Below are 25946 nucleotides of genomic sequence, written 5' to 3'. Positions count from 1 at the left end.
CCTTTCAGATGCTTTCTTATATTTCAAAAATGATTGACTGTAAAGTGATTTAGGCCAACGCGAGGTCATTAATATCAATGCATGCCTGTCTTCCTTTCTGCTTGGGGGAAAACAGTTCCATGGGAACCCTCAGTCTTCTAGTACTTGATTCAGATGGATAAAGGGAGTTGACTCTTGCAGAACAAAACCAAGTTTAATTTCAACCAGTCCGACACATATACCCGGTTGAGCAGTGGCTTAATTTTCAGTTCTCTTGCTATCAGATGATGGAAATAAAAATCTCAGGGCTGCAACAGTTACCCTTGGTGATAATCAGATAACTCAGCAGAGCTGGTAACACAAAAGCAAGATGCACAATAGACCAAAACCACAACATCTGCAGGTTCAGAACTGGTAACCCAACTAAAAGCCAGACATTTGATCATTAGTCAGAACTGTGATCAGCTTTGGAATTAAGTCACCCATGTTTAGTTAAAATCTGATCAACCCCATAGTTGGCAAAAGACTATTATTTCAGCAGTCTTTGCTGAAAGATTATAGGTTGCCACATGGACTTTGAACAAGATGGGATTGTAGTTGAAATATCTGTGCAAAGATTTAACTGTGCACTTTCTAAAGTTTATTTGAAGCTGCTGAACTAACCATGGTAAATAATGTCTACAAACCAGTTGATGTGATGTAATGTAATTTTGACCCTGACAAAATTTTAACAGCCCATTGTATGGGATGGCCACCACACAAAAGAGCAGGCATTCTGTGCTTACTTAAAAATCTGTCTTTGCCTGCCTCATAAGGATAGGAGTGTTCCTCTCTAATGCTTCAAGTGGACTAGTCAGACAAATGGTCCTCAGATTGTCTCGCAATGGGCCTGTATTCTTCCATCTGGATTTACCCTGGTACGAGCAAAAAGTTTCTGCAACTCATGGTCTTGATCTGCCTGAACGCTCTCAGCCTCCCCTGAATCCTGTCGCACAGCGATGGTTTGAATGCACGAAGGAAGGTGGTCAGTTAGCAAACACAATCCAAGGAATTGCACTGTCCTGATTCCCAGTTTGCCCCAAACTCCAGGATCCTTTCTGTTTTTCCACATTACTATCTTTGCCTTTAGAAAATGATACCAGGTTTAATTTAATGGAGACTGCACCAGGAGAAATTCAGAGTGAATCTGAAAATACTTAGTGCTCTTCAATGTCCTGGAGTATGAGGCAGGGTGTATTAGTAGACCAATTTTGTTTCTTTTTTAAAATCTTCATGTCCTATTTCTTTCACTTTCATTGAGTCTTCCTTGCGCAGGTCTGAGCAGTAATGTTTGGAATGTAACATCCAAAATATCTTCTCGTGCGGGTGAAAGCAACAGTCCAATATAGTAAATCAAAGCTTTAAAGACTTTTTTTAAAAACAACAGAAACACAATTAGATGCGATGTACAATCAAAACACAAATTCAGGACCAAGGAAGACTCCTCCATTTTGCTGGGTGATGGGTGACGTGATTTCTTTTTGGGAAGCAAAATGTACGAAAACACTCCAAAACAAAAGTGCAATCCACATTATTCCACAAAATTTTTAAATCTGTGAACCTTTTGCCAATTGTGGATCCTGGACTAAGTACAAAGTAAAATATGCAGTCCTCTATTGTCGTGAAAATAAAAGAAAACTTACATGAAACATGATGAAAGAACTCATAGTTCCCCAATTGTACGTGTCAACATTGAGGAGACGACAAGTCACCCTATTTTCTTCCCCGTCCCTCAGAGCAATCAAGCAAGAGGCAACGCCAGCTGAGCAACCTGGTTGCTAAGAAGGCGTATGGACAATGACTAGCATCTATCTAATCCAATGGGGTAGCAGGGTTCTGGATCCAGTAGCCAATGGAGAATCGGGAGGAGGCAGAGGGTGGGAGCTTCCATTCTACTCTAGTGCAGTCACTGAACATCAATGTTGTATTTACACAGACAGACCGAGAAAAAAAGATACGGTGATGATCTTATCCCCTCCTGTCTTCTTACTCCTGAATGTTTACATCGAATGGCTTACAGTGTCTCTGTCAAACTACAACACAATCTCTGTGCGCTTCCTTCTGGATATTACCGAGGGGCTGGTTTGCAACTGCAGGTATTGTGAAGTGGGATTTTCTCTGTTTAAAAAAAATCAAGCGTTGTAACTTTCTTACATTTCTTTTTCTAGGGCGTAAGATGTTAAAACTTGTCGCGCTCACTAATTTTTTTTTAGCAGTAGAAGTTGCCTCTTTTGCCGGAGCTTTCCCTCTATCTTCTCCCCCCCACCGCCCGCATTCTCAAAGGTGAGCATGAGCCAACAGGGCTCATCACCACAATCAAAGCTCATGGAGTGAGATCTGTGTTGTTTTTGCTCATTGTGACCTGCTTTCATACATGCAGTTTGTTACCATGGATTTTCAGGCGGCAGAGAAAAACAATGTGCACACTATGGACTTTGATGCACAGAATAACCTTTCAGGATGTAGATCGGTCGCAGATGATGTGCCTATCTTTACTAAAACATCTTGCTTCTATAACAGGACGCTGCAACATATTTTTGGCCGAATTTTGAATGGCAAAGATATATTATTGTCACATTTGTGTTTTGATGTAAACTGACAAACAAGAGTGTGTGCAATCCAGATTAACCTTCCTGTTGCCTCAAAGAGAGAATGAAACGTTAGACATCTCCTACGTTGATAACGAAATTTCCAAAACAGTGGCATGGCTTGTGATTTCAAACAAAATGACTATTCAGATTCTGTAAAGTGACACGGGAGAGAGCTGCCAGGGCAGTAAGTTATTAGAGAAGCAATCAATCAGCACTAGCTGGCTATGCCATATGCTGCCACTCATTTAAAATTTACGATCTTATCAAACACACACAAAAAACTTGCTCTTCAAAAGAATTTTGTCAATAATAGAAAAGATGGGTGGTTTTCTCAACAAAGAATGAAGTACAAAAAAAGACAGCAAAAATATTGAGTAATGAGAATCTAGCCGTCATCATGAATCTTTTTTAAGTGCTCCGAAAAGGATGAAATATCCCAGTTGCCATTGCATAGGGAAAGAACTTGCTGATGATTTTATAACGTGTGAAGGAAGTATGATAAATGTAAGTTGATATTTAGCAGCTGCATTGAATTGGCAAAATACAAATGATCCCCTTTAGAATCAATCAAAAATATTTATTGTTGCCCCTGGCTATATCGTAATTTGAAGAGTGCATTTGCTATCCATGGACAAAAAGGGAGTACAATATTTGTTTCTAGTATCAGGCTTATGATCCTGGAGCATAACAAAATTGCATTTGCAGGGGGATAACAAGCTTCTGAATACTTTGGTAGATTTAAAGACACAGTTTCCTTTGCAGAAGTCACTATATTCCGAGTCTGTTAAGCTACAGATTCTTAATGAACTTGTAGTTGGATTATCAGGTGGATGTGTTGGATGCATGTGAATTCAGTCCTGTACAACAGAAACGAAGTGGAGCGCACATACCATATGTTGCCTGTCACCACTTAGTTCAGAAACAGCATTAGCAGAAATCTTAGGACTGGTCACTTGATTTATCCATTGGAAGTGGCACAAAGTCAGTGATCTAAACAGAATGGGAAAGAGCTAAAAGAGTGGGGGAAAGGGGAAATTAAATTAATGGGCGAGCAGCATTTGCAGTGAGGTGAAGCTTCCTATGATAAAAATTGCTGAAAAAGAATGAGAAAAACAAGATTTTCTGTCACATCCTTCAGCAAGGAAGGAATGTTATTCCAATATCATCTTTCTTCTTTGAAAACAGGGGAGAATTGAGAAAATCAACTTATTTTATCTCATAACGAGATGTTGTTTCCTTGAACAAATTCATGCTATGTCCTCACTGTGCTGAAATAAAGATTGCTTACATGCTATTCAAAACTTACTCATATCAACAACCTTCTGGAACCCTTTAGTTCTCCCTCATGCCCTCCTCTACAACCAATAAGGTTTTGAAACTTGAGATTGGCATGACAAAATCTTGACTCCCTTACATACATTAGGAGAAAGTGAAGACTGCAGATGCTGTCTCCCTTACATACATTTGCAATCTTGAAGTGTCTAGCTTTTAACTGATTGAAATGTTTGAAGCATTTTAGCTGGTTAGTGTCTTTCGAAATTAACTGTATGAAATATTCTCTCTTGTATTACAAAATGATAGTATTCCGATGCAGATAATGAATAGTTCCTATGAAAATTTCACTTTCAAATGATTACCAAATGGACAAGCATTGACAATCTTCTGGTGCATTATTTTGTTCAATTTTTATGCTACTTTTTTTTCAAGTCACAGCCCCATCGATTCCAGCAATGAAAGAGCTGTTAAAATCTATGCCTGGATTTCTGTTAGTACAATTCTGACAATTTGTGGAGTCTTTCTTTGGTTCTCATGAATCTCAGTCACCACTGTTTACGTATGCAGCCTGAGCATAAGTGTGCTCAGTTATTGGACCTAATGTGTCAGCCTGAAAATGGCGAGAATAAACATGGGAATACCCAAAACTAAATGCAGTCAATTTGAATTCAAATGGCATTGTTACTATTCTGCAGGAATGTCAAGTGTGCTTTGCAGCTTTGCCTAGAAACACTATTGCCAAGTTGTTGTGGTCACCTTTTTAGTAAGAGGGTGCTGAATAATATGATATGTTTGATGTACACTTCCTTTGTGGCCTTGAGATTAGGTCATGAGGCAATCGCATGAGAATACCTAATGCGTTTACTTAACACTGCTTTCTTGCTGTTTTCAGGGAAAATTAATCAACTCTGTACGAAAAATTGTTCTGCATTCATATATTAGTAGACACAGAAGTGGGCACAGTCTGAACCTTGGGTTTGGAGATGATTGTGTAGATAGGATGATGCTAGAAAATGAGGTAGGTGAGCAGGAACATGTGTTTTGGAGATGCTGCATTTGGAACAGGAAGTTGGCAAGGGTCAAGGTTTATAGGCAACAGGATGTTGGCAGTAGAATATTTGGTAAATTTGGAATTGAGTACAGATGAAGACCGTGAAAGCTTGAAAAATGCTCCTTATGGTGAGGTGATGCCGGATTTTGCAATAATCAATGTGGATTGATAAAAACCGAAAGAACTGCCGATGCTATAACTCAGAAACAAAAACAGAAGTTGCTGGAAAAGCTCAGCAAGTCTGGCAGTCGCTTTGCAGAGAAATCAGAATACATATTATGGGTCTAGTGATATCAGCTCATCACTTGCTCCTCAGTGCCTCCACATTCCACATTAGGCAGCACCAACGTTTCGGTCATACTTCATGGACACTGGTCACATGTAACCCACGAATGTAGCAGCATGAGGGTCAAAACTGTTGTTCTGTAGTAGCATGTAAAACACTACATCCGCCTATTGAAAGGCACTAAAACTACTTTTTAAGTGACCTATCAGCATTGGGTGAGGATTAAGAAGAGGTGATCAAAATGAGGATTTAGTGCAATAATCCCTCCTTTTCACCACACCAGAATCTGTGTGAATTCCCTGAAGAAAACATAGGGCAGAATTGAGAAATCAGTTCATCAAATGATAAAACCAGAAAATGAATGGAAAGGACATGAAAACAAAAGAAAGTAGTTACTCAAATTGCTTAAAATAATATAAAGCTCTATACGAGTAAATAGGGAAAAATTTTATAACAAGCTGTGGGAAGCATAGTAAGCAGAACAAAGATTCAAGGTGTTTGGCAAAAAAAAAAGCAGCATTCGTTTATTCATTTATTTAAGTATAAATTATCTAAAACTTGCAACTTTCACTTTGAAAATGCAGTTGTAACAGAGTTGAAAAGCAAGAATTTACAGGAGCCAAAAGAGAGAATGGAGAGGAGACTAATTGGCAAACTTGTTGTAAGAGGTGACACAGACAATATGTTTGAATAGCTGGTGTCCTTTAGTGTCATCTCATTCTATGATTCCTCAAACTGCTTTACTGGCTTGTGTTATTGCTCTGGTATGCAGATGACAACAAAAGTATCATCCTTTATCATTCACTGTTCCTGGTATATTTACACTCAATGTCAGAAAGCTTTCAAGGCAAAGCCCTTTTATGACACTATTACCTAAAGTTGTTCAAAAACAAAGATGCATTTGGAATGGTTGAACTCTTTGCTCCAGGTCATTGCACATTCTAAATCACTAATATTCTGTGTCCATCAGCCTAAACAAAATGCTGTGCACACATATAAGGTTTTTACAGATCAATTAGTGTTACACATGGACATTTCTGTCATGCAGAGAAATAGCAGTGCGGGAAAATTAATAATGTTATTGCATAGCACTTTGCTTGAGAATGGTCAGCCAAATCGTTGCATAACAACAAAAGAAATTTTCAGGTTATAAAGGACGAGAGGGAAAGAAAAAGATAAAAAGGCTACTTTCTGAAGCACACTTTGCATTCAGAAGGCCATGGTCAATCATTTGTACGTTGTTGTACCCTGAACACCCAACCGCTCAAAACTCCCCTCCTCCAAATTCCTCCCTGAATGTGCTGCCTTTTTAGTTCAAAGGGTCTTGTGGGGTACAGCTCCTCATGTGAACCTTCATATTTTCCAAAATGAGTGAGCATCATCAGACTGTATTATTTGTTAAAAATATCTTTTTTTTATGTCTTCAATTTGTATGACATTTTTCCCAAGTACCTTGCAGCCACCAAAGTCCTTTAAGATATTATAAGGTCCTCACAAATCCCATATATGAAAAACAGCAGCCTATTTTTGGAGATCAATCTTCCAAATTCAGAAACATGACAAGCCAGTGTATAATTTGCTTTAATGTTGTTAAATCAGGGAGAAATACTGGCCAGGACACCAAGACTAACTCCCCTGTTCTTCTTCAAAATAATGCCTGTGATCATTTTGTTTTAAACTCTATTTTGCATTACGAAGTAAATCAGAGTCAAGGTAAAAATTGTGAAGTTCAAATAATTCTTGCCTGCTCTGGCCTACATATGATTCCACAATGACAATGACAAGAAACAATGTGGTTGATTCTTGATGCTGTGAAGTGTCCTACAGAGCCAGTTGGTCCAAAAGGCAATGGGGATGTGTGACAAATGCCAGCCTTTCCAGTAACATGCACATCACATAAGAATTTTTAAAAATATCAAACTGAAGATGTAAGGTCCTACCAATTGTGGTATTGTAGCAGTTTTGATAAAATTTACAATTTCATTTTGTGGAAAAAACCTTGACCTTGAACTGTGCAGCAGGTAAACCCAAAAGGTCGCCCCACTTTTGAATCATTTGGAAATAATGCCATGGAAGTTTTAGCAACAAGATTATTTCACAAATTTGATTGGAATCTCGGAGGAAGTGACAAGGAAGATTGATGAGTGTAGTACAGTGAAAGTTGTCAACATGGATTTTACAAGGTCCTACTGGCAGGCTGATCAAACAAGGGAAGCTCATGGACTACAGAATAATGTGCTTAATTGGGTCCAAAGTTGGATTAATAACAGGAAACAAAGGGTAATGGTTGAAGGCTGCCCTTGCAAATGGAAAGCTGTTTCAAGTGATGTCCCACAGGGCTTGGTATTAGGGCCCCTGTTGTACATTTTATGCATTAACGATTTGGATTTGAACATGGGGGGCACAATTGGGAAATGTGCAAAGGACACAAAAATAGTCGATCTCATGGATACTGTGGAGGATAGCTCTAAGCTCCAAAATGATATGGATAGGTTGATCGATTGGGCAGGGAAGTGGCAGATGGAATTCAACTCTGGTAAGTTTGAGGTAATGCTTTTTGGGAAGTCATAGTGGCATACAACATGAAAACAGACCCTTTGGTTCAACTTGTCCATGCTCACCAGGTTTCCTACAGTGAACTAGTCCCATTAGTCTCTCCCTTAAATGGGAGGCTTTGGCAAGTGGTATTATTGTTGGACTGTTAATCCAGAGACCCAGGTAATGTTCTGGGGACCCAGGTTCAAATCCATCAAGACAAATGCTGGAATTTCAATTCAATAAAAATCTGGAATTAAGAGTTTAATGATGACCATGAACCCATTGCTGGTTGTCAGGAAAACCCATGTAGTCCACTCATGTCTGTTTAGGGAGGAAAACTGCTATCCTTACCCAGTTTGGTGTATATGTAACTCCAAACCCACAACAATGTGGTTAACTTTTAGCTGCCTTAGGGGCAATTATGGGAGGAGGGGGGCAATTAATGATGGCCTAGCCAGTAATGCACTCATCCCATGAAGGAATAAAAAAAACTGCCTGCATTTAACATGTATTCCTTCTAAACCTTTCCTATCCATGTACCTGTCCAAACTTCTTTTAAATGTTGTAATTGTACCCACCTCTATCACTCCATCTGGGCAGCTTATTCCATAAATGTACCACCTTTGTGTGAACAAATTGTCCCTCGGCTCTGTTTTAAATCTTATCCCTCTCACCTTAAACCTATGCTCTCTAATTTTGGACTCCCCTACTCCAGGAAAAAGACCTGGCTATTCTCCTGATTTATGCTTCTTATGATTTTATAAGCCTCTATAAGGTCACCCCTCAGTCTCCTCCACTCCAGGGAATAAAGTCCCAGCTTATCCTCTCCCTCTTGCTCAAATCTTCCAGTCTTCTTTACATCCTTGAAAATCTTTTTGCTCCCTTTCCAATTCAATAGCATACTTCTTAGAGACAATAACTGGGAATATACTGACAGGGATGGATGAAGTAAGAGATCTTGGCATGCAATGCGAAGTTCCCTAAAGATTGCAGTACAGGTAATAAGGTTGTAAAGAAGGTATGTGGAATGCTCTCCTTCATTGGCAGAGGTACAGAATACAAATGTAGGGATATAATAGTGAAACCGCACCTCTTCCTCTCAGAATTACCTCAATCATGTCACCTCCTCAGCCTTCTCTGTTCCAAGGCAAACAACCCCAACCTCTCCAATCTCTCCTTTTAGCAACAATTCCCCAGCACAGGAAACATTCTCCTAAATTTTCTCTATACTTTCTCCAGAGCAATTATAGCCTTCCTGTAAATGGTGACCAGAACTGCACACAATACTCCAGTTATGGCCTCACCAGTACCTTATTCAGTTTCATCATTTTTGAATTCTGTACCTGTGCCAATGAAGGGAAGCATTCATTACACCTTCTTTACAACCTTATTACCTATAATGCTACCTTTAGGGGCCTGTCGACATGAGGTCTCTCACTTCATCCAGGTGTTCTACTCCAGAAAGCTTAAAATATAAACCAGTAAAGCTTTAGACATAATGCAAACCTAGTTAGTGTGTAAGGAGACAGTTAAACTGAAAAAATTGATGCCAAGAATATTTTAGCTCCACAGGTTTCTTGTAAATATTGTGAATTCAACTACATTGGGAACTATTTTTTCTAATACTTCAGCTTCCCATTTCAAAAATATCAATTTTCCTCATTGATCCAGCATTAACATAAGTCTATTCACAGCATACCATGCAAAATGCTGTCACAGTGCACCTTTCATAACCTAGGAAAGTGCCAAAGCCCAAATGCATTCAATACAGTAATTCTGAAATGTTGTCTGTGGTGTGATGTATGAAACCTGGCGACTGATTCATACACAGCAAGCTCCTTCTGAAAACAATGAGTTAATGACCAGATGATCTGTTTTTGGGATGTTGATGGAGGGATAAAGTTTGACAAGGACATCATGGATAGGTCCACTGCTCTTATTTGGAACAATGCCATGAGATGTTTTATGTTCAGCTCAGAGAGTGCGTGGTGTAATGATTGTAATGAGGTCAGCCAGGTAGACCAGGTAGATCTGAGTTCCCTGATTGGGGCTGTTAATTTGGTCTAATCAGGGACCCCTGGCTGACATACAAATACGGGTATCAGACATCCTGATCACTCTTAGAATTGGCTCTGGGGAAGCTGGATCAGTGTAAAAGACATTTCATGTGTAAATAAGGGGTGACTTTGTGACAGGACACTGGCCTCTGTGGAGTTATTTCACTGACAATGAGCGTAAAGGAGAAATTTGAAGAAATTTGTTTGCAACAGTCTTTTAGTTGGGATAAGCATTTCTGGCATCATTCTGTTATTTGGGAAGCTTGACTCGTTTGATCCTGCCATTAAAGACTGGCCCAGTATGTGGAAAGAATGCATTATATTTTCCAGGCAAATGATTTTGGGGCAGATGAAAAGCAATACATAATTCTCCTGTCAACGTGTGCACCCGCAGCTGGTTATGAGGAGCCTAATTTTCCCTGAGGCACCAGATACAAACACATTTCAAGAGTTGATGGATTAGTTAAGGAATATTAAGACACCAAGCCTCCTCGAACTCTGAGATGCTATCGGTTTTACTCAGCAATTTGAGAACCAGGGGAATCCATATTGGGATTTTTGAGAAAATTAAGATGACTGACAGAGGCATGTGACTTTGATTTAACTGTAAATGAGATGCTGAGGGACTGATTGGTTTGTATGATTAATGATATAACTGTGCAAAAGCGCTTACTAGCTGAAGCTCAACTGGATGTCAAACATGCACCACAATTGGCTTTACCATTGGAAAATGTGGCAAGTGGAGCATCTGAGTTGCAAGGTGTTCCATCTCGCCTGTCCAATTGAGCTTGGGTAACACTAGTAAGGTCAAGGCAATAGCATAGCCTTTCTCAGGGCATATCCTGAACAGAAGAAATTTAGGACAGCCCACAGCAAAACCTCAAAACAAAACCAAGCCTAGGTCAAAGAGTTAAAATATTCTTTGGGATCTGGACCAGCAAACCATTGTAGTGCTGCTAGTATGTGGACTCAAGACAGCAAAAGAGTTCCACTAGACCTAAATCGAGTAAAATAATTCATAAGTCGGGATCCAGTCGAGTGCACACCCTGGAAAGTCCACCTACATGTTGTTTGGAACAGTTAAATTACTGAGCAAAATCCAAATCAGAACCAGTCAAAAAAAGTCTGGTTAAGTGGTCACCCAGTTCTAATGGAGGTTACCATTTATCTAAATGACATACTAATAACAGGGAAGACCAATAAGGAGTTCTTGGAGAACTTGGGCATAGTCATGAGATATTTGTCCAAGGCTGGTTTATGCCTTAGGGAAAAATATGTGTTCCAGGCATCCCAAGTGATCTACTTGGGCTACAGAGTCGACAAGACCGGGTCACACCCCTTCAAAGATAAAGTGAGAGCGATCGAAGGTGCCCAGCTCCCACTTCTGTAACAGAGCTTAGGTCTTTCCTTGGATTGGTGAATTATTTTGGAAAGCTCGCACATAACCTGGCTTTCATTCTGGCAATTTTGCATCAACTCTTAAAGGATCAGCCTTGGTTTGGTTATGCAATCGTTTCCATAGCTTTCAGGGAAGTTCAGAAACAGCTAGTTCTGAGGTGTTAGCACACTTTTGATCCCATGTGAGATCTGTTATTGACATGCGATGCCTCCCCGTAGGGCGTTGGGATAGTATTAGATTGTAGGTGGCCCAATGGAGAGGAACGCCCAGCAGCGTATGCATCCAGGACTTTGGCTAATGCAAAATGTAAATACACTCAGATAGAGACTGAAGGGTTGGCAGTCATATTTCGAGTCAGGAAGTTCCACCAATATCTTTATGGGCATAAATTTGTAACAATAACGGACTGCAAACCTCTGCGTGGTCTACTTAAAGAGGGCATGGTAGTACCGCCCATCGCTTCAGGCCATATTCAGCGGTAGGCTGTAATACTAAGTGTGTATTATTACAAATTGGGACACCATTGAGGAGGCCAAACATCAACTGCGGATGCATTTAACTGCATCCAGTTGGCAGATACACTGCCGATGTTACCACCACTGGAAGACTCCGTAATGGTTTTAAATTTTCTATGTGATGTTTCCAGTCACAACTGACAAGTTGTGTAGAAAGATTAGGTCCTGACAAAACAGAAACAATTAGTGGTGATTTTGGAAGCCAAAGAGTCATTGCAATCAGAATTGAAGCCTTTTTGGACTCAGAGAGACCAGATCGCAGCAGAGGATGATATATTATTATGGGGAACAGGAGTGATTGCACTGAGTAAAGGTTGTTGCCAGCTTCTTGCTGTACTCCACTACGATCATCCAGGGGTTTCCACAATGAAGATGTTGGCAAGACATTATGCCTAGTGGCCAGGATTGGATGACAACATAACCTTTATTGGTGGGCAGTGCCCAGAGTGCAAACAAGGGCAAAAATTACTGCAAGCAACTATCCCACCTTTGGGGAAATGGTCAGGTAAACCCTGCACTTGGTTATATGTTGATTATGGAGATCCTTTCACGGGTTCAACTTTCTTCATCATTGTGCACGTCCACTGAAAGGTATTGGGTGTACATAGAATTAATTTGTCAAACAATGGGACAACATTAGAAAAGCTGTGTGCTTTTTTCACAATACATGGACTTCTGGAGGTGTTGATCTCAGATAACGGGCTATTATTTACCAGCTGAAAAGTGTGCTGCTGGAAAAGCACAGCAGGTCAGGCAGCATCAAAGGAGCAGGAGAATCGACGTTTCGGGCATAAGCCCTACTTCTGAAGGAAGTGTAAAAACAGAGTGGACTGAGCTCAAGGTTAAGCTGAAGAAGGGCTTATGCCCGAAACGTCGGTTCTCCTGCTCCTTTGATGCTGCCTGACCTGCTGCGCTTTTCCAGCAGCACTTTTCAGCTCTGATCTCCAGCATCTACAGTCCTCACTTTCTCCTAGATACAAGACTCTGCTAAGTGAGAGAGGTAGTTTACTTCAGGGGTTAAAGTTTGGTATAGGAAACACAGACATGGCCCTTCAAGGGTAAGAAGCATGGTTGACGCAAAGTCGGGTCCAGTGATAGTTAATGTTCAGGTAGGTGCAATGGTCCTGAACAAGCACATGGACCATATGAAAGCTGCAAACTTGCAAACGATGTGGCCGGTCCCTTGACATGTTTTATGACTGTTCCGGAACCCGTGGGTTCTCCCTCTCCGTCAAGTGTTGAAGATATCTCAGAATCTGAGATGGATGCGGCAAATGTCACCACCTCGACGTATTTGCTGGCTGAAGAAGGGAATACATTTCTTCCATGATGCTCCAGGTACAAGAGGTGCAGTACTTACACGCCACCTGTTTCTGAGGCAGAGTTGGATGAACCTGACTTGGTGCTAAAATGCCCCCAGGGGAGCTATAAGAAAAAGAACTGGCCTCTGTCCTTGGACTCAGAGGATGACGGATGTAGTGATTATAATGAGGTAAATCAGGCAGACCTAGTAGAATCTGAGTTCCATGATGAGGGCTGTTAATCTGGTCTATTCAGAGAACCCTGGCTGTCAGATAAGAACAGGAGTGTCAGACATCCTGTTCGCTCTGAGAGCTGGCTCTGACAGAGCTGTATCAGTGGCAAGGACTTTGCATGTGTAAATGAAGGGTGACTTGGTGATGCAATGCCAGCCTCTGTGGAGTTATTTCAGATGAGACATCAGTTTAATGGCTTGTCAGAAGGACAATCCAACCACTGTGTAGCACTCCCTCGGTACTGCAGGGATTTTGCTGTTCAAGCCTGGAATAGGATCTGAACCCAATCCGTGTGGCACCAAGGTGAGGGTACAGTCAACTAAGGGACAGATTGCACAACAAAACAAATACAAGCAATGTAGACAGGAGGCTTCAGGTTAAACTAGCTGAGCTATCTCATCACAGTCAGGATAGAATGCTACACTGTTTCTATGTCAGAAAATGTGAGCTCCTGATCAGTAACCTGTTGCCCTTGAGGGAAGTCAATGAATTGGACACTAAATTCTGCCATTGTTATAAACCTTGCAACATCAAATATCTGGATTCACACATCCTTTTAGAGATAGGCAGCAGATGGCAAACAGTGCCTGTCAAAACATATCACAGCTTAAGCCAGAAAAATGCTGATTGAAGAGGAAATGTATGAAAGAGAAAGTCTTGATTCTTAATTGTTTAGTCCAGTAGTATGATGAAAGGAAAGTACAGCAGATGCATTACGTGGAATATGCATTCTTTTGGCTTTGGATTCAGATGATATCGTTTCAATTGCAGCGTCATTTTAAAAATGTTTAAAATAAGTGGCACAGCTCTTCATTTATAGTGGCAAAGTTAGTATTAAAAAAGAAAATTACCTTTTTTTATAACAAATGAAATTAAATGAATACCCATGTCGGAACAACTGAAATGAAGAGAAAATGGAAAATGCAACTTGACAAATTGCACTGACCTGGAAATGAAATTTCAATGGCATGCTCCTCAGTTCATTTTAAGTCTCCATGGTTTTTGGCAAGTCTCTCAGTATTTTAAGTTGATCTCACAGCTCATTAGTTTCTTCAGATCCCTGTATTATGAGTCGTGCTATTTTTGAATGTGTACTCAATTTAACTTGTCTACATGAAGCCCTTAGCGACATGATGTGTAGACATTTGACTATCTTCAATGCTACTGGCGACCAGCTCTCCAAGACTCTACCACCATCCTTGATTTCATGATCGTTATGATATTTGACTTCTTTAGCCAGCTTCGAGGTATGCAAAGCTTTCAAATGGGACATGAATAGGGAACAAATAATGCAAATTAAAAGGGAGACCAGTAACAGTTGGAATTCCTTTAAATGAGCACAGAAAAAAAAAGGGACATCAATCTTTTTAAGCTATGTTGAGGGCCCTTACCTCATCTGGCACACACGTCCATGTTCAGATATCCAAGGCAAAGTGGTTGACTCTTAAATGCCCTCTGGGCAATTAGGGATGGGCAATAATTGCTGGCCTAGCCAGCAACACCTTCATTCCATGAACAAATAAAGAAGAAATGTGAAACTAAAGAGCTCAGAAAAGAACACATTGCTTCTTTAAGGTTTCCAAAGAGAATGAAGAGAAACACCGATGTGATAATGGCCAACAAACTTGTTTTTCTGAAGTTCAGGGCCACAGGGGCTTTAACCTCCAATATCTCATTTAGAAGATGGTTCCACAGCATGTCAAATTAGCTAATGTACTCAAGTCTCCGAGGCAATCATAGGATATGGTAAGCAGGCAGGAAAGTGAAGTGAAGGTAGAAATTCACCCATGATGTTACTGAGTAGTGATGAAGGTTTGAGGAGGTGTGTGCTCGACTTCTGTATCTCTCACTCTTAGGTCAGATTTGAGTTCTCCCTTTGAGCTATGATTGTCAGAGTTAACGTATAAATAAAGATTACTTATCAACACATTGGTATAATAAAATGTAAAAATAAACCTGGGTGGTGTGGTGGAGAGTGTTGGTGGTGGTGCTGCTGTGTGAGATTTATAATACATGACACCATTAGCATTGAGAGGGAAGAGAAGAAAAGCCAAAAATAATCAGGGAGCAATTGTTTTAAAAATGTGAGAGGGAAACAAAGCTGAAGTACCAACGGTGTCGCACAGTTTGGAACTAATGATTTGGTAGGTAATTGCATTTGGACAATATCAGATCAGCTATCCATTATACATAGGGAGTCATATAGAGATGTACAGCATCGGAACACACCCTTCGGTTCAACTCAACAATGCCAACCAGATATCAAATAAATTAATCTAGTCCCATTTGCCAGCATTTGGCCCCTATCTCTCCAAACCCTTGCAAGTATGTATCCATCCAGATGTATTTTAAATGTTGTAATTGTACCAGCCTCCTCCACCTCCTCTGGCAGTTCATTCCATATATGTGCTAGCCTCTGCATGAAAAGGATATCCCTTAGGTCCCTTTTAAATATTTCCCTTCTCAACTTAAAACTATGCTCACTAGTTTTGGGCTACCCTTCCCCGGGGAAAAGATCTTGACTGTTCACCCTACCCGTACCCCTTATGATTTTATAAACCTCGATAAGGTCACCCCTCAGCCCCTGACACGCCAGAGAAAATAGCCCCAGTCTGTTCAGCCTCTCCCTATAGCTCAAACCCTCCAACCCTGGATGCATCCTTGTAAATGTGTTCTAAACTCTTTCAAATTTAACAACATCCTTCCAATAGCAAGCCAACCAGAATTGAATGCAGTATTTCAAAAGTGGCCTAACCAATGCCCAGTTTTTCCCAGTTTTAATTTCAAATGAAAATCAAAAGTGATGGATGAGTTGACTGATCCCAAATTGCCCGTCTTTCACTTTTTATTTAGAGTCAAAAATTATTTTCATACAATCAGAAATATTATAGGAGGCCTTGATTTTAACAGTGGGAGAAAGGAGAAGGAAAGATATGTAGCATGTTTGCAACATTGGTTAATAGAAAAATCAAGGCGAGGTTGCAGAAACACTTAACATTATCGAACCAATGATAATGTGAATTACAATTGAGCTATTACAACTTCCTTTGATCTTTTAAATTTGCCTATGGCTAATGCAGTTTGCCTCATTTATTTTGTTCAATTAGATGAAGTCTGCTGGAACTGTTGACCAGAATTTATTTACCGACACCTACTGTAAGGTATGCAGTGCTCAACTGATTTCAGAGTCTCAGAGAGTGGCACATTATGAGGTAAGATTTCAGCTGTTTACTTGAAAATATGCATTGCATTTCAATACCATGTCCTTTTTTCAACAAACTGTTCAGCAAAGAAGTTTGAGAAAAAATGGAAAATAATAAGTTGTTTTGGATTTTGCTATTTCTGCTAAAGACCAGAATATAACATTTTTTTCTGTCCAAAATTAAAATGATGTCTTGAGAGCTGGCAACATTGTAAAAATTTGGTCACAAGCTCGTCAATGCAGCATTAGTCAGGGAAGCTGAGCTCCCTCATTCACTCACTGTTTCCAACTGGAAATGCACATTTTAGACAATTCTTAAATAAAAGCAACGTAAAAGCAAAGACGCTGAAGATCTGAAATGAAAACAAAGTGCTGGAGAAACTCAGCAGCTCTGGCAGCATTACTAGAGTTAGAAGTATATCATGCACAGGAAGTGATTCATTCCATCCCACCAGAATTTCCACCATCAGATTGGTGAACAGAGGTAACCAGACCTCACTTTGGTCTCAAAATGACATGTGCAAAGGCTCCTCTTGGCAGCTGGACGAATGGGAGCTTAAACATGTTTAGAATCGAATAGATGAAGCACCACAATGATAAGTTAAGTCTGATCGGCCTTTTTCAGAACTGCCTAATTCAGTTATTCTGTTAGGTTACTGACCCATGAGTTCTGTTGATGAAGCCATCCAAAAATAAGCAGCTGTCTCTTCTCCCTTAGTCAGCACAAAACAGGCATGAGCTGCATGTCTGAGGTTCCTTGATACCTGACTACTTAGAAGTCTGGGATCTTAATAAACATCCCCATTTTTAAACCACTCTAAAAACAGAAGTTCCTTGTTAAATGTACATGGTTTGCATACATTTCAATGCAATTAGAATCAATTTTCAAGGGTACTTGCAAGTCAATTGATTTTGCATAACTCAGTCATACACTTTTTGTCGATCCCTTGCTCTTTTCTGCTTGGACTTGGATTCACAATTTGTTCTGCCAAATTTGGTGGTGTTGTCAGGACTTTGACTGGCATTATTCCAGGAGGGCTCACCCAATTTGATGTGTTTGAATGAGTCTGTAGGCAGCAGGTTCAACTGCACAGGAAGTGATTCATTCCATCCCACCAGAATTTCCACCATCAGATTGGTGAACAGAGGAAACCAGACCTCACTTTGGTCTCAAAATGACATGTGCAAAGGCTCCTCTTGGCAGCTGGACGAATGGGAGCTTAAACATGTTTGGAATCGAATAGATGAAGCACCACAATATTTTATGGCACTTCTGAAGGATCCAATTTTGGCAGCACGGTGCTTTAATAGTAACTGGCGGAATGGTGTTATGAAGAGGCAATGGAAACAACGATGTCTAGTGCCGGCTCTGCAAAAGCAGAAATTTCATTTTTGCCCATCACTTCCAAGTCCCTTGGTAGTTACTTTCTGGCAAAGGCTCTTTCTGGATCTTTTCAAAGACTTTGTCTATTTTTGACTCTGTGCTTTGGATCTCAGTAATTATCCTCTTCATTTCTGGTCTCAGCTGCCAAGGGGCGTTTTGCAACTGCCCGAATCACACAGCTAAATCAGTGCAAAGGAACTGGTCTCAGAAAGCTGGCTGCAAGCAGCTCGTTCATCTGCCGACAAAGCCCAGGAGTTGTCACATCACTCAAAACTGCGACAAAGTGAATTTGCAATTTTTATAGAGACTGTCTTTATTGTGTGTGTTGTCGCGAAGATCTCACAAAACTATTCCGTGAATGTTATTGTACTTACATTGATTTCATTGGACAGTGAACAATTTTGTGACTCTTGGCAGACTTGATGGGACCCATAGAAGCTGTATCAACGGTGAGATTATATACCACATAATTATTTAGCAAACTACCTATTTTGTGGACTGATGGACAAAAATCTTTTGTTCCATATTTTGTTTAGCGAACACTGAAAGAGCTTCACGTCCACAATTTTATGTTGCAAAATTTGATGTGTTTTCTCACAATCCTAAACATCACATCACATCACATCATAGTGTACTCAACATGCCTGTCACACAACGGTGAAGACAGTTAAAAACAAACATTATTTAAAAGGAAAAAGGACTGTTCAGCATATAATTATCAGCAGGCAGTGAGTGTCTGTGTATGTTCATAAATTCTAGTTTCAGTTTGATACTTGTTCGAATTATGACTGTGTAGCGCACCTACCATCATAAATTTACTGTGGTATTTTAAAATTAGAATTGAAAGAAAATAAATAATGTGGCAGTAATTATTTTCTGAAATTTGAGGAGTCATTGGGGCAGTCTTCTGTCTTGAGGTCAGCTGGCTGTTATAATTATGGTATCTTGTGCCAAAAGCTCAGTGGGCATGAGAAACCTGTTAGTAACAGTATACAAGGCAGTGTCTAGTGAGTGCTCTTGTGGCACAGTGGTAGTGTTTCTACCTCTAAGCCAAACGGTGTGAGTTCAAGTCCCACCTGTTCCAGGGATATGTAAACAGGCTGTTGAGCAAAATGTACAAGTCACTGTCTCAGTCCAGAAGCCTGTTACTTTTCCTACTTCTTTGTGCACTGAAGGCAAAAGAGGACTTGATCTATTTCAAGCCATGAATGGAACCAGGTTCAAACATTGTGCTGCAGTACAAATTGGCCTGAATCTTTCATTTGTAATCCACAGCAAATAGAATCCCAACGGCTTCAATTACAGCCACAGTAAATGATTAAAAAATGCACTGCCCCATTTGCCAGTGGTTGACAGAATAGGAGTATGGAAGAGAGTCTCATCATGAAAGAGCCCACTGAGGAACAATGGTGGTGGAAGGGAAGAAGAAAAATGTGACTGAGAAAAGTAAAAAAGCATGACAGTTGAGTTGCTCAAATTTTAGGCAAAATTGTACCATGTAGTTAATAACTGTTATTCTTAAGTAAAAGTTTTGTCTTGTGTTGTCCTCAGCCTCAGATACATGCTGGACTTTGACGGGAGATCTATTAAAGGGAAAAGGAAATATGTCTAAGAACAGATTAGCAGCAAAAATAAAGAGGGACCCAAAAGTCTGATAACTGTAGAAATAGCAGTGAAATCGAGAAAAAGGCTGATTTAAGGACCAAGGAAGTTATTTTCTTATAAAAAGACAGGATATAATATTGTTGACTGGGGAAAATATATAGCCGTAAGAAAGAAAGCATTGGTGATATTAGCATTACGTCTTGATGTTGATGAGGGACTTGAAACGTTGGCAGTACTGAAGCTAACAAATTCGCCTGCTCCAACTGGAATGAATTTAGGGTACTAAGAAAAGTAAGAGTTGAATTTTCAGACACCACGGAACAGTCTTCCAATTATCCTCAGATATGGTAGTGGCGCAAAAAGGGGACAAATATTAAATTCCCATTGATGAACAAGATGAGGGATATATTCTGCAGTTGCACATCAGCAGCTCAATAATGCATGGGAAGTGTTTAGAGATGGACATTTGAGGAGAATGGGTCAGCTGTCTCAGATGGTTTAAGTGTGTGACTTAATATTGCAGATGTGGATTCAGTCCCTGTCGTACCTGAGGTAGATCTTTGTCTGGTCCCTTGCCCTTGCCCCATTGTGATATCATGCCACTTTGGTAAGGTTGAGATGTGTGTAGATCTGTGATCTACAATCCATCTACGAAGAAGAATGTTGCATTTGGATAGAGTTGATCACCAGATGAATTAGTGTTTGGAAAACTGGGCTGTGAAGCAAAGTCAACATGAATTTGATGAATGGGATCAAGTCTTTTGATCAAGTAGCAGAGAACTGATTAAGGTATTTTGATTTATATTATGTATAAAGACTTCCAAAAGGCATTGTCTAAAGAACAACATAAGCTTGTTTCTAAAATTGAAGTTCACATAATTAAAGGCAGGCACATGAAGACACAGTGGGCTCAGAAAACACAAAATAGTAGCGATGTGTCTCTACTGGTGTACATCATCAATATTTCACCTACAGCTGTGTTAGATGTGTGTTAATGGCATAATATCAATCTTTACAAATGATGTGGAGCTTGAAAATGTAGAGCAAGAAGGAAGATAATGTCAAACATCACAACTCAGCCAGGACATTGCGTTGTGTTTTGTTCACCCTTTAGGATGACTGTCTGAATTAGGTGCAGAAGAGAATGACTCGATTGTAACAAAGAATTCAAACACATGGTTGATCCAAAAATCATGAAGCAAGGATTCTTTATTGCACTGGCATCAGGTCTTTACAAACATGAAAGGAGATGAAGGTTAAATTATTAAAGCAGAGTATTGACATGGGACAAAACCCATAGTTCACATCTGCTGGAGAACATCCTTTGCCCATTTCTCCTTCTTTTCACAAGGCTTCTTTGTTTAAAAAGACACTATTTCCTCCAGAGAATGTCCACTTGACTGTTCAAGCTCCCCTGCCATGTACCCTCCCTTGACATTGTCACCTGAAGCTGCACTTCTTATACTTGATGACAAAGGGATGAGGGAGTTAATTTGCTTGGGGAGTCTGGCAAAGCTGGTGGTATTCTCTTTAAACCAAAGAAGATTAAGAGGAAATTAGTAAAGGTGTTCAAGATCATGAATGGTTTTGATAGGGGAAGTAAGGAGAAATCATTGCTGGATGCAAAAGTATCAGTGTATCAAAGGACACACAGATTAAAGGTATTCGGCTAAATAACCATGAGGAATTGGGTCAACTAGCCTCCTTCTATGCTGTGTAATTCTTGGATTCCAAAATACAAACCATAAAATTATTGCGATGGGCTATTGTGTTACAGCACACAGCCAAGTGTGTCTTGTATCTGAAACATCTTTATCCTTTGAATCCACAAACAACAAATGTTATCTCATTTAGAGGCTGCAGTGATAACAATGGGGGAGTTCTTGGGGGATGTTTCTGTTCAGCTTTTCTCATTGATAAATGTTTTTAAAGGGGGCAGATTCATACCCCCTCTTGCTGGGAATGGTGTGTATCGAAGAGAAGGCTAAAAGGCCTTTCCACCTGGAATGAATGGAACACAATATTGAAAGCCTTTTTAACTTGTCTGTGGGATGTGGATGCCATTGGTTGGGCCAACATTTATTGCCCATCCCTAATTGCCCTTAAGAAGGTGATGAGGTAACTTCTCAAATTGCTGCACTCTTGAATGTCTTAGCACACCTGGAGTGCTGTACGAGAAAGAGTTCCAGGGTTTAACCCCCATTGTATCCAAGTCAGGAGGGTGTATGCTTTGCAGGGAGAGTAATTGCTGATGGTATTGCCTTGTCCCTTTTGGTGGAAGGAGCCATTGGTTGAAAATATGTGAAGGTTCAATACAGCAAAGACACAGCACATGACAGTTTGAGTGAAAACATTCTAAAACAATGTAAAATTCAATCCTTATGAATTTTTGATAAAATCAGATACCAAAGCCTTGTTTGGAACATGAATCAAGGAAAATACAACAGATACAAAGCTGGTAAGAAATAGTAGAGTTTAGATGCTGTTGGATTTAGTGGCACATTGTTAATCACTTTCGGCAAAAACTCAACACACTTCAACTTTTACTTCAATGCTCATTGTAATATTGGCTTTTTAACCTTAATACTTGATTACAGTACATCTTCAAAATTAAATGAACTATTCATTGCCACTTTTTTCTGATTTAGAACATCCAACCTTTTTGGAAAGATAAGGCAATTGAACCCAATTCTGGTTCAGAGCTCAAGCTCACTAAATAGCTTTTTAAACATAAACCAATACACAACTCTTTACAACAATGCTTTATTTTGTTTGTTGGTGCCTTTTAACTCGTCCATTTCAATGATTCTCTGGTCCTGAAAGAATAAGATGGAAACAGCAATTTTTTGTAGAAATAGTGTTTTTTTTTCATAGCAGCAAAATTCTTTTCAATTTTGACTGACTACAAATGTTTTACATCTGAGCCAGATGTTAATTTATCATCTGAGCTCCCCCCCACCACCACCACCAAATCAGAGATTTTCCACTTCAATTAAGATTGAATGCTTTTGTCGAACAGAAAGATCCATGGGTTCAAGTACATAGTTCCCTGAAAGTAATGTTACAGGTAGACAGTGTAGTCAAGAAGGTGTTTGGCATGCTTACCTTCAATGCTCAAGCCATTGAGTATAAGAGTTGGGACATCATATTGCAGTTGCACAGGATGTTGATGAGGCCACTTTTGGTCTACTGTGCCCAGTTCTGTTTGTGCCGCTATTGAAAGAATGTTATTAAATTGGAGAAGGTGCAGTAAGGATTTCCAAGGATGTTACTGGGGCTAGAGGGTTTGAGTTAAAAGGAGAGGCTGGATAGGTTGGGACTTCCTTACCTGGTCCGTAAAACATTGACAGGTGACCTCTTAGAGGTTTATAAAATCATGAGGGGCAAGAATAAGGAGAATAGTAAAACTCTTCCCCACGGTGGGGGAGTTCAAAATGATAGGGCATAATTTTGAGGTGAGAGGTGAAAGGTTTAAAAGGGAGCTGATGGGCAACTTTTTCACACAGAGGGAGGTTCGTATGAGGAATGAACTGCCAGAGGAAGTGGTAAATGAAGTAAATGAAGGCATACTCATAACAGCTAAAAGACAGTTGGACAGGTAAATGATGAGGAAAGGTTTAGAAGGATATTGGTCAAATGCTGGTGAATGGGACAAGTTTGGTTTGGGAAACTTAGCATGGATTGTTGGACTGAAAGGTTCTATGCCTCTATTTTACTGTGCCCACTTTAGATTAGAGCCCAAGTCTTTGGAAAATCCCATGTTGGATTAACATGCTCTCCACGGAGAGGCCATTGTTATTCTGAACTCTTTGAGCCCCTGAACCTCGAGCTTCCAGTTCCACCCTATTGACTAAGACATCTCACCCCACAATTTGCAGCTTCTCCCTCTCACCATTGCTACTTCAATAAATCAATACAATGAAGCTTATTCTCAGGCTTGGGCTGTCCACTTTCCCCAGGACTCCATGGACTGACCCCTGATAAGGTCCCTGATCATTATTGACCAAACCCCCATACTGACCACGGCACAGTCTCCGAAACTGAAGTCTCCTGACTGTGCACCTGTCATCCCCAGATGGATTTCAGTTGATCTGCAAGGCCGACTGTGGGCAAGTTCCCAGGCTGCAGAGACTTGAATTTCTAGACTTTGCTTGGACCAAATGCCTGACTGACTGTGGCCAGCACTCTTGTCTGGAGTAGGACTGACCCCTTGACTGAGTATGACATGCCCGAACTGATGCAGGAGATGTATGTGTGTCTTTGTGTGCAAAGCAAACTGGCAGAAACATACAAATCATAGCTACCCCTAAGCCCTAAACTGTAGTAAGGAAGTGGCACGTGAGTTGATCCAGGTGTATGCTTAATGATTTGCTGAGGTTGGTGGTTTGCTGATGCTGCTTTTGCATGGATGAAGGGTCGAAGAAGATGTTGTCCAATGAACATGATCCTGCCTGATGGCTGGGACAGGTGTTCAGGGAGCTGCAATTGTCATGTATCTACACTGAATTTTCTGTGGAATTGGCATTATCTCGGTGGAAAAGGAAAATTGAAAGTTGGAAGAAAGTAAGAGGAGTTGGGATTTTAAGAAGATGCAAGTATATGAAATAAGGTACTCACCACTCAAGGGTGAGCTTCTGAAGTTGCCATTAAAGGCTCGAGGCAAAAATTGTGACAATTTTTCCGAACACCAAGAATTTGATTTCATTTACTTTCACTGTATTTTCCCATCTTTCTCATCATTACTCACGCCAAGATAGGGAGAGGAAAATTCTGCTCATAGTTCCGAACTGTTAATACAAAATAAGATGTAAAACTTGCATTCAGGTTTTCATAACATTCAGGCATCATTTCACAATAAACAATATACTTTTCAATTGTAGTCACAGTTTCAGGGAAGCACCACAATCAATCCAGACACCAGCAGCAGTGAGATAAAGGATTGGATAATTTGATTCAACAGTTGTGTGATAAATGTTCAATAGGACATTGGAAGAGCTCTCTGGCTCTTGTTTGAATGCAGTCTGCTGTTGGACAAAATTAAGTATGAAGTCCACATTTCAGGCTCGTCGTGGGCTTCAGAAATTTCTTTCATTATGTAACACCAACATTGATTTTAGGTTTGTCTGTTCACGGCAAATAATGCCTCCCTATGGAATCACTATTGCTGTTTTTCTCTGTTGCTAAACATGTCCATGAGAGATCGTCATTCATTCATGAAGTGAGAATGGCAATTAGATTAGTAAAAAAACCTGCACTGCACGAGTCCAATGATGTGAGTTTTGATCTGAATTGTTCATTCTGTTTCTCTCTTTGCCATTGCTTCCTGACCAACAGAGTATTTCCACCAAATCCTGTTTTGGGTGAAAGTTTCCTCCATATTTTCCTTTGTTATGGCTTTGTATTTGATTTCTTAAATAGATAAAATGTTGTCATGGGATCTTTTGAGTTTGCCTGATAAATGAGGCATGTCCTTAGTTTAGACATCTCAGGGAAAATGGCATTACAGACAGTGCAGCACTTCTTAAGTCCTGCACTGAAGAAGCAGCCTTGATTTTGTGCTCGAGTGGAATTGTTCTGAAGTTCTCTGTGAAGCTGACTACAAATACCAAGAGAACAAAATGATATATTTGTAATTTGCTGGCATTTTCTGAGTAAACTTGAACAACGCAAATGCCATGTTTTTGAAGAAAATACATTCTAATGTTGGGGCTGACATATGACTGAATTAGACTGTACATTTTGCATGAAGTTGATACTCAGCTAATCTCTGTTTTGCAGCCCTTGCACTATCATCCATCAGTGTACACACACTGCAACCTGACTCCAGTAACAGCTCATTAAGTAAACGTTTTCACCTTTTGTTTTAAGTAGTTGGAGCCACTTCTTTTCACTCAATTTAGAAGAGAAAGATGAGCTCCACCTTTTGCTTCCTTACAAGAGTTCACATAGCTTTGTAAGGGTGAGCAATTGGTATTATCGTCCTACTCAAGATATTGCAATGATCTGGGCTGGAGAACTGGAGATTTTCTTCTCTAAAATTTAGTTAACCAGGTGACTTTTCAACTGCGGTCAGTGTTCTCTGCTCCCTACCTGGTATTGCAAATGATGCCTGGGGATTCTTCCCCTTTAAGCTATTTGCAGATTTTCTATGAATGGAATGTGGCAGCCAGGTTGCTTATTTGCAACAGCCAGTTTCATCGTTGCTGCACCACTTTATAAGTGGTGGAACCTGACTCAGAAAACCAGTTGGAGATTGGCTGGATGCACATGTCATGCAGAAGTCTGACTCCCATTCAGGTCACCTCCCTCTGTCCCTTCATTTCACTTACTGTGACAGATGGGTGGGGAGCACTCCAAGACTGTGTTTGAGCCCACCTGCAGAGTCATGCTTTTGTGCCACTTAACAAAGGTGCAAGCAGGCAGGAACCTTGGGGTGCCCTCTTGCAGTGCTTTTAAAAACGCGTCTGGTGTATGGCACATTACCAGATTC

At 40.2% G+C, this 25946-nt stretch overlaps 1 protein-coding gene and 1 long non-coding RNA gene across 11 annotated transcripts in view; one reads left to right on the top strand and one right to left on the bottom strand.

Moving 5' to 3' along the window:
- Positions 1-1772, bottom strand: part of LOC122543135 — a 104902-nt gene extending 103130 nt beyond the window's left edge. For all 4 annotated transcript variants that reach the window (XR_006309928.1, XR_006309930.1, XR_006309931.1 and 1 more), the window contains exon 1: positions 1662-1772. This is a non-coding gene — a long non-coding RNA (uncharacterized LOC122543135). The remainder of the gene's footprint in view (positions 1-1661) is intronic.
- A 137-nt stretch (positions 1773-1909) lies between these two features.
- LOC122543133 (zinc finger matrin-type protein 4-like) overlaps positions 1910-25946 on the top strand; it is a 162396-nt gene continuing 138359 nt past the window's right edge. For all 7 annotated transcript variants that reach the window (XR_006309925.1, XR_006309926.1, XM_043681478.1 and 4 more), the window contains exons 1-2: positions 1910-2114; positions 16373-16477. Coding sequence is in view for 5 of the 7 variants with exons in the window: in XM_043681478.1 (XP_043537413.1) it covers positions 1938-2114; positions 16373-16477 (282 nt within the window). In the remaining 2 variants the exon portion in view is untranslated. The remainder of the gene's footprint in view (positions 2115-16372; positions 16478-25946) is intronic.

Source organism: Chiloscyllium plagiosum, chromosome 42, assembly GCF_004010195.1.
Source record: "Chiloscyllium plagiosum isolate BGI_BamShark_2017 chromosome 42, ASM401019v2, whole genome shotgun sequence".
Taxonomy (NCBI): domain Eukaryota; kingdom Metazoa; phylum Chordata; class Chondrichthyes; order Orectolobiformes; family Hemiscylliidae; genus Chiloscyllium; species Chiloscyllium plagiosum.
This window is presented reverse-complemented; position numbering and strand designations above follow the sequence as displayed.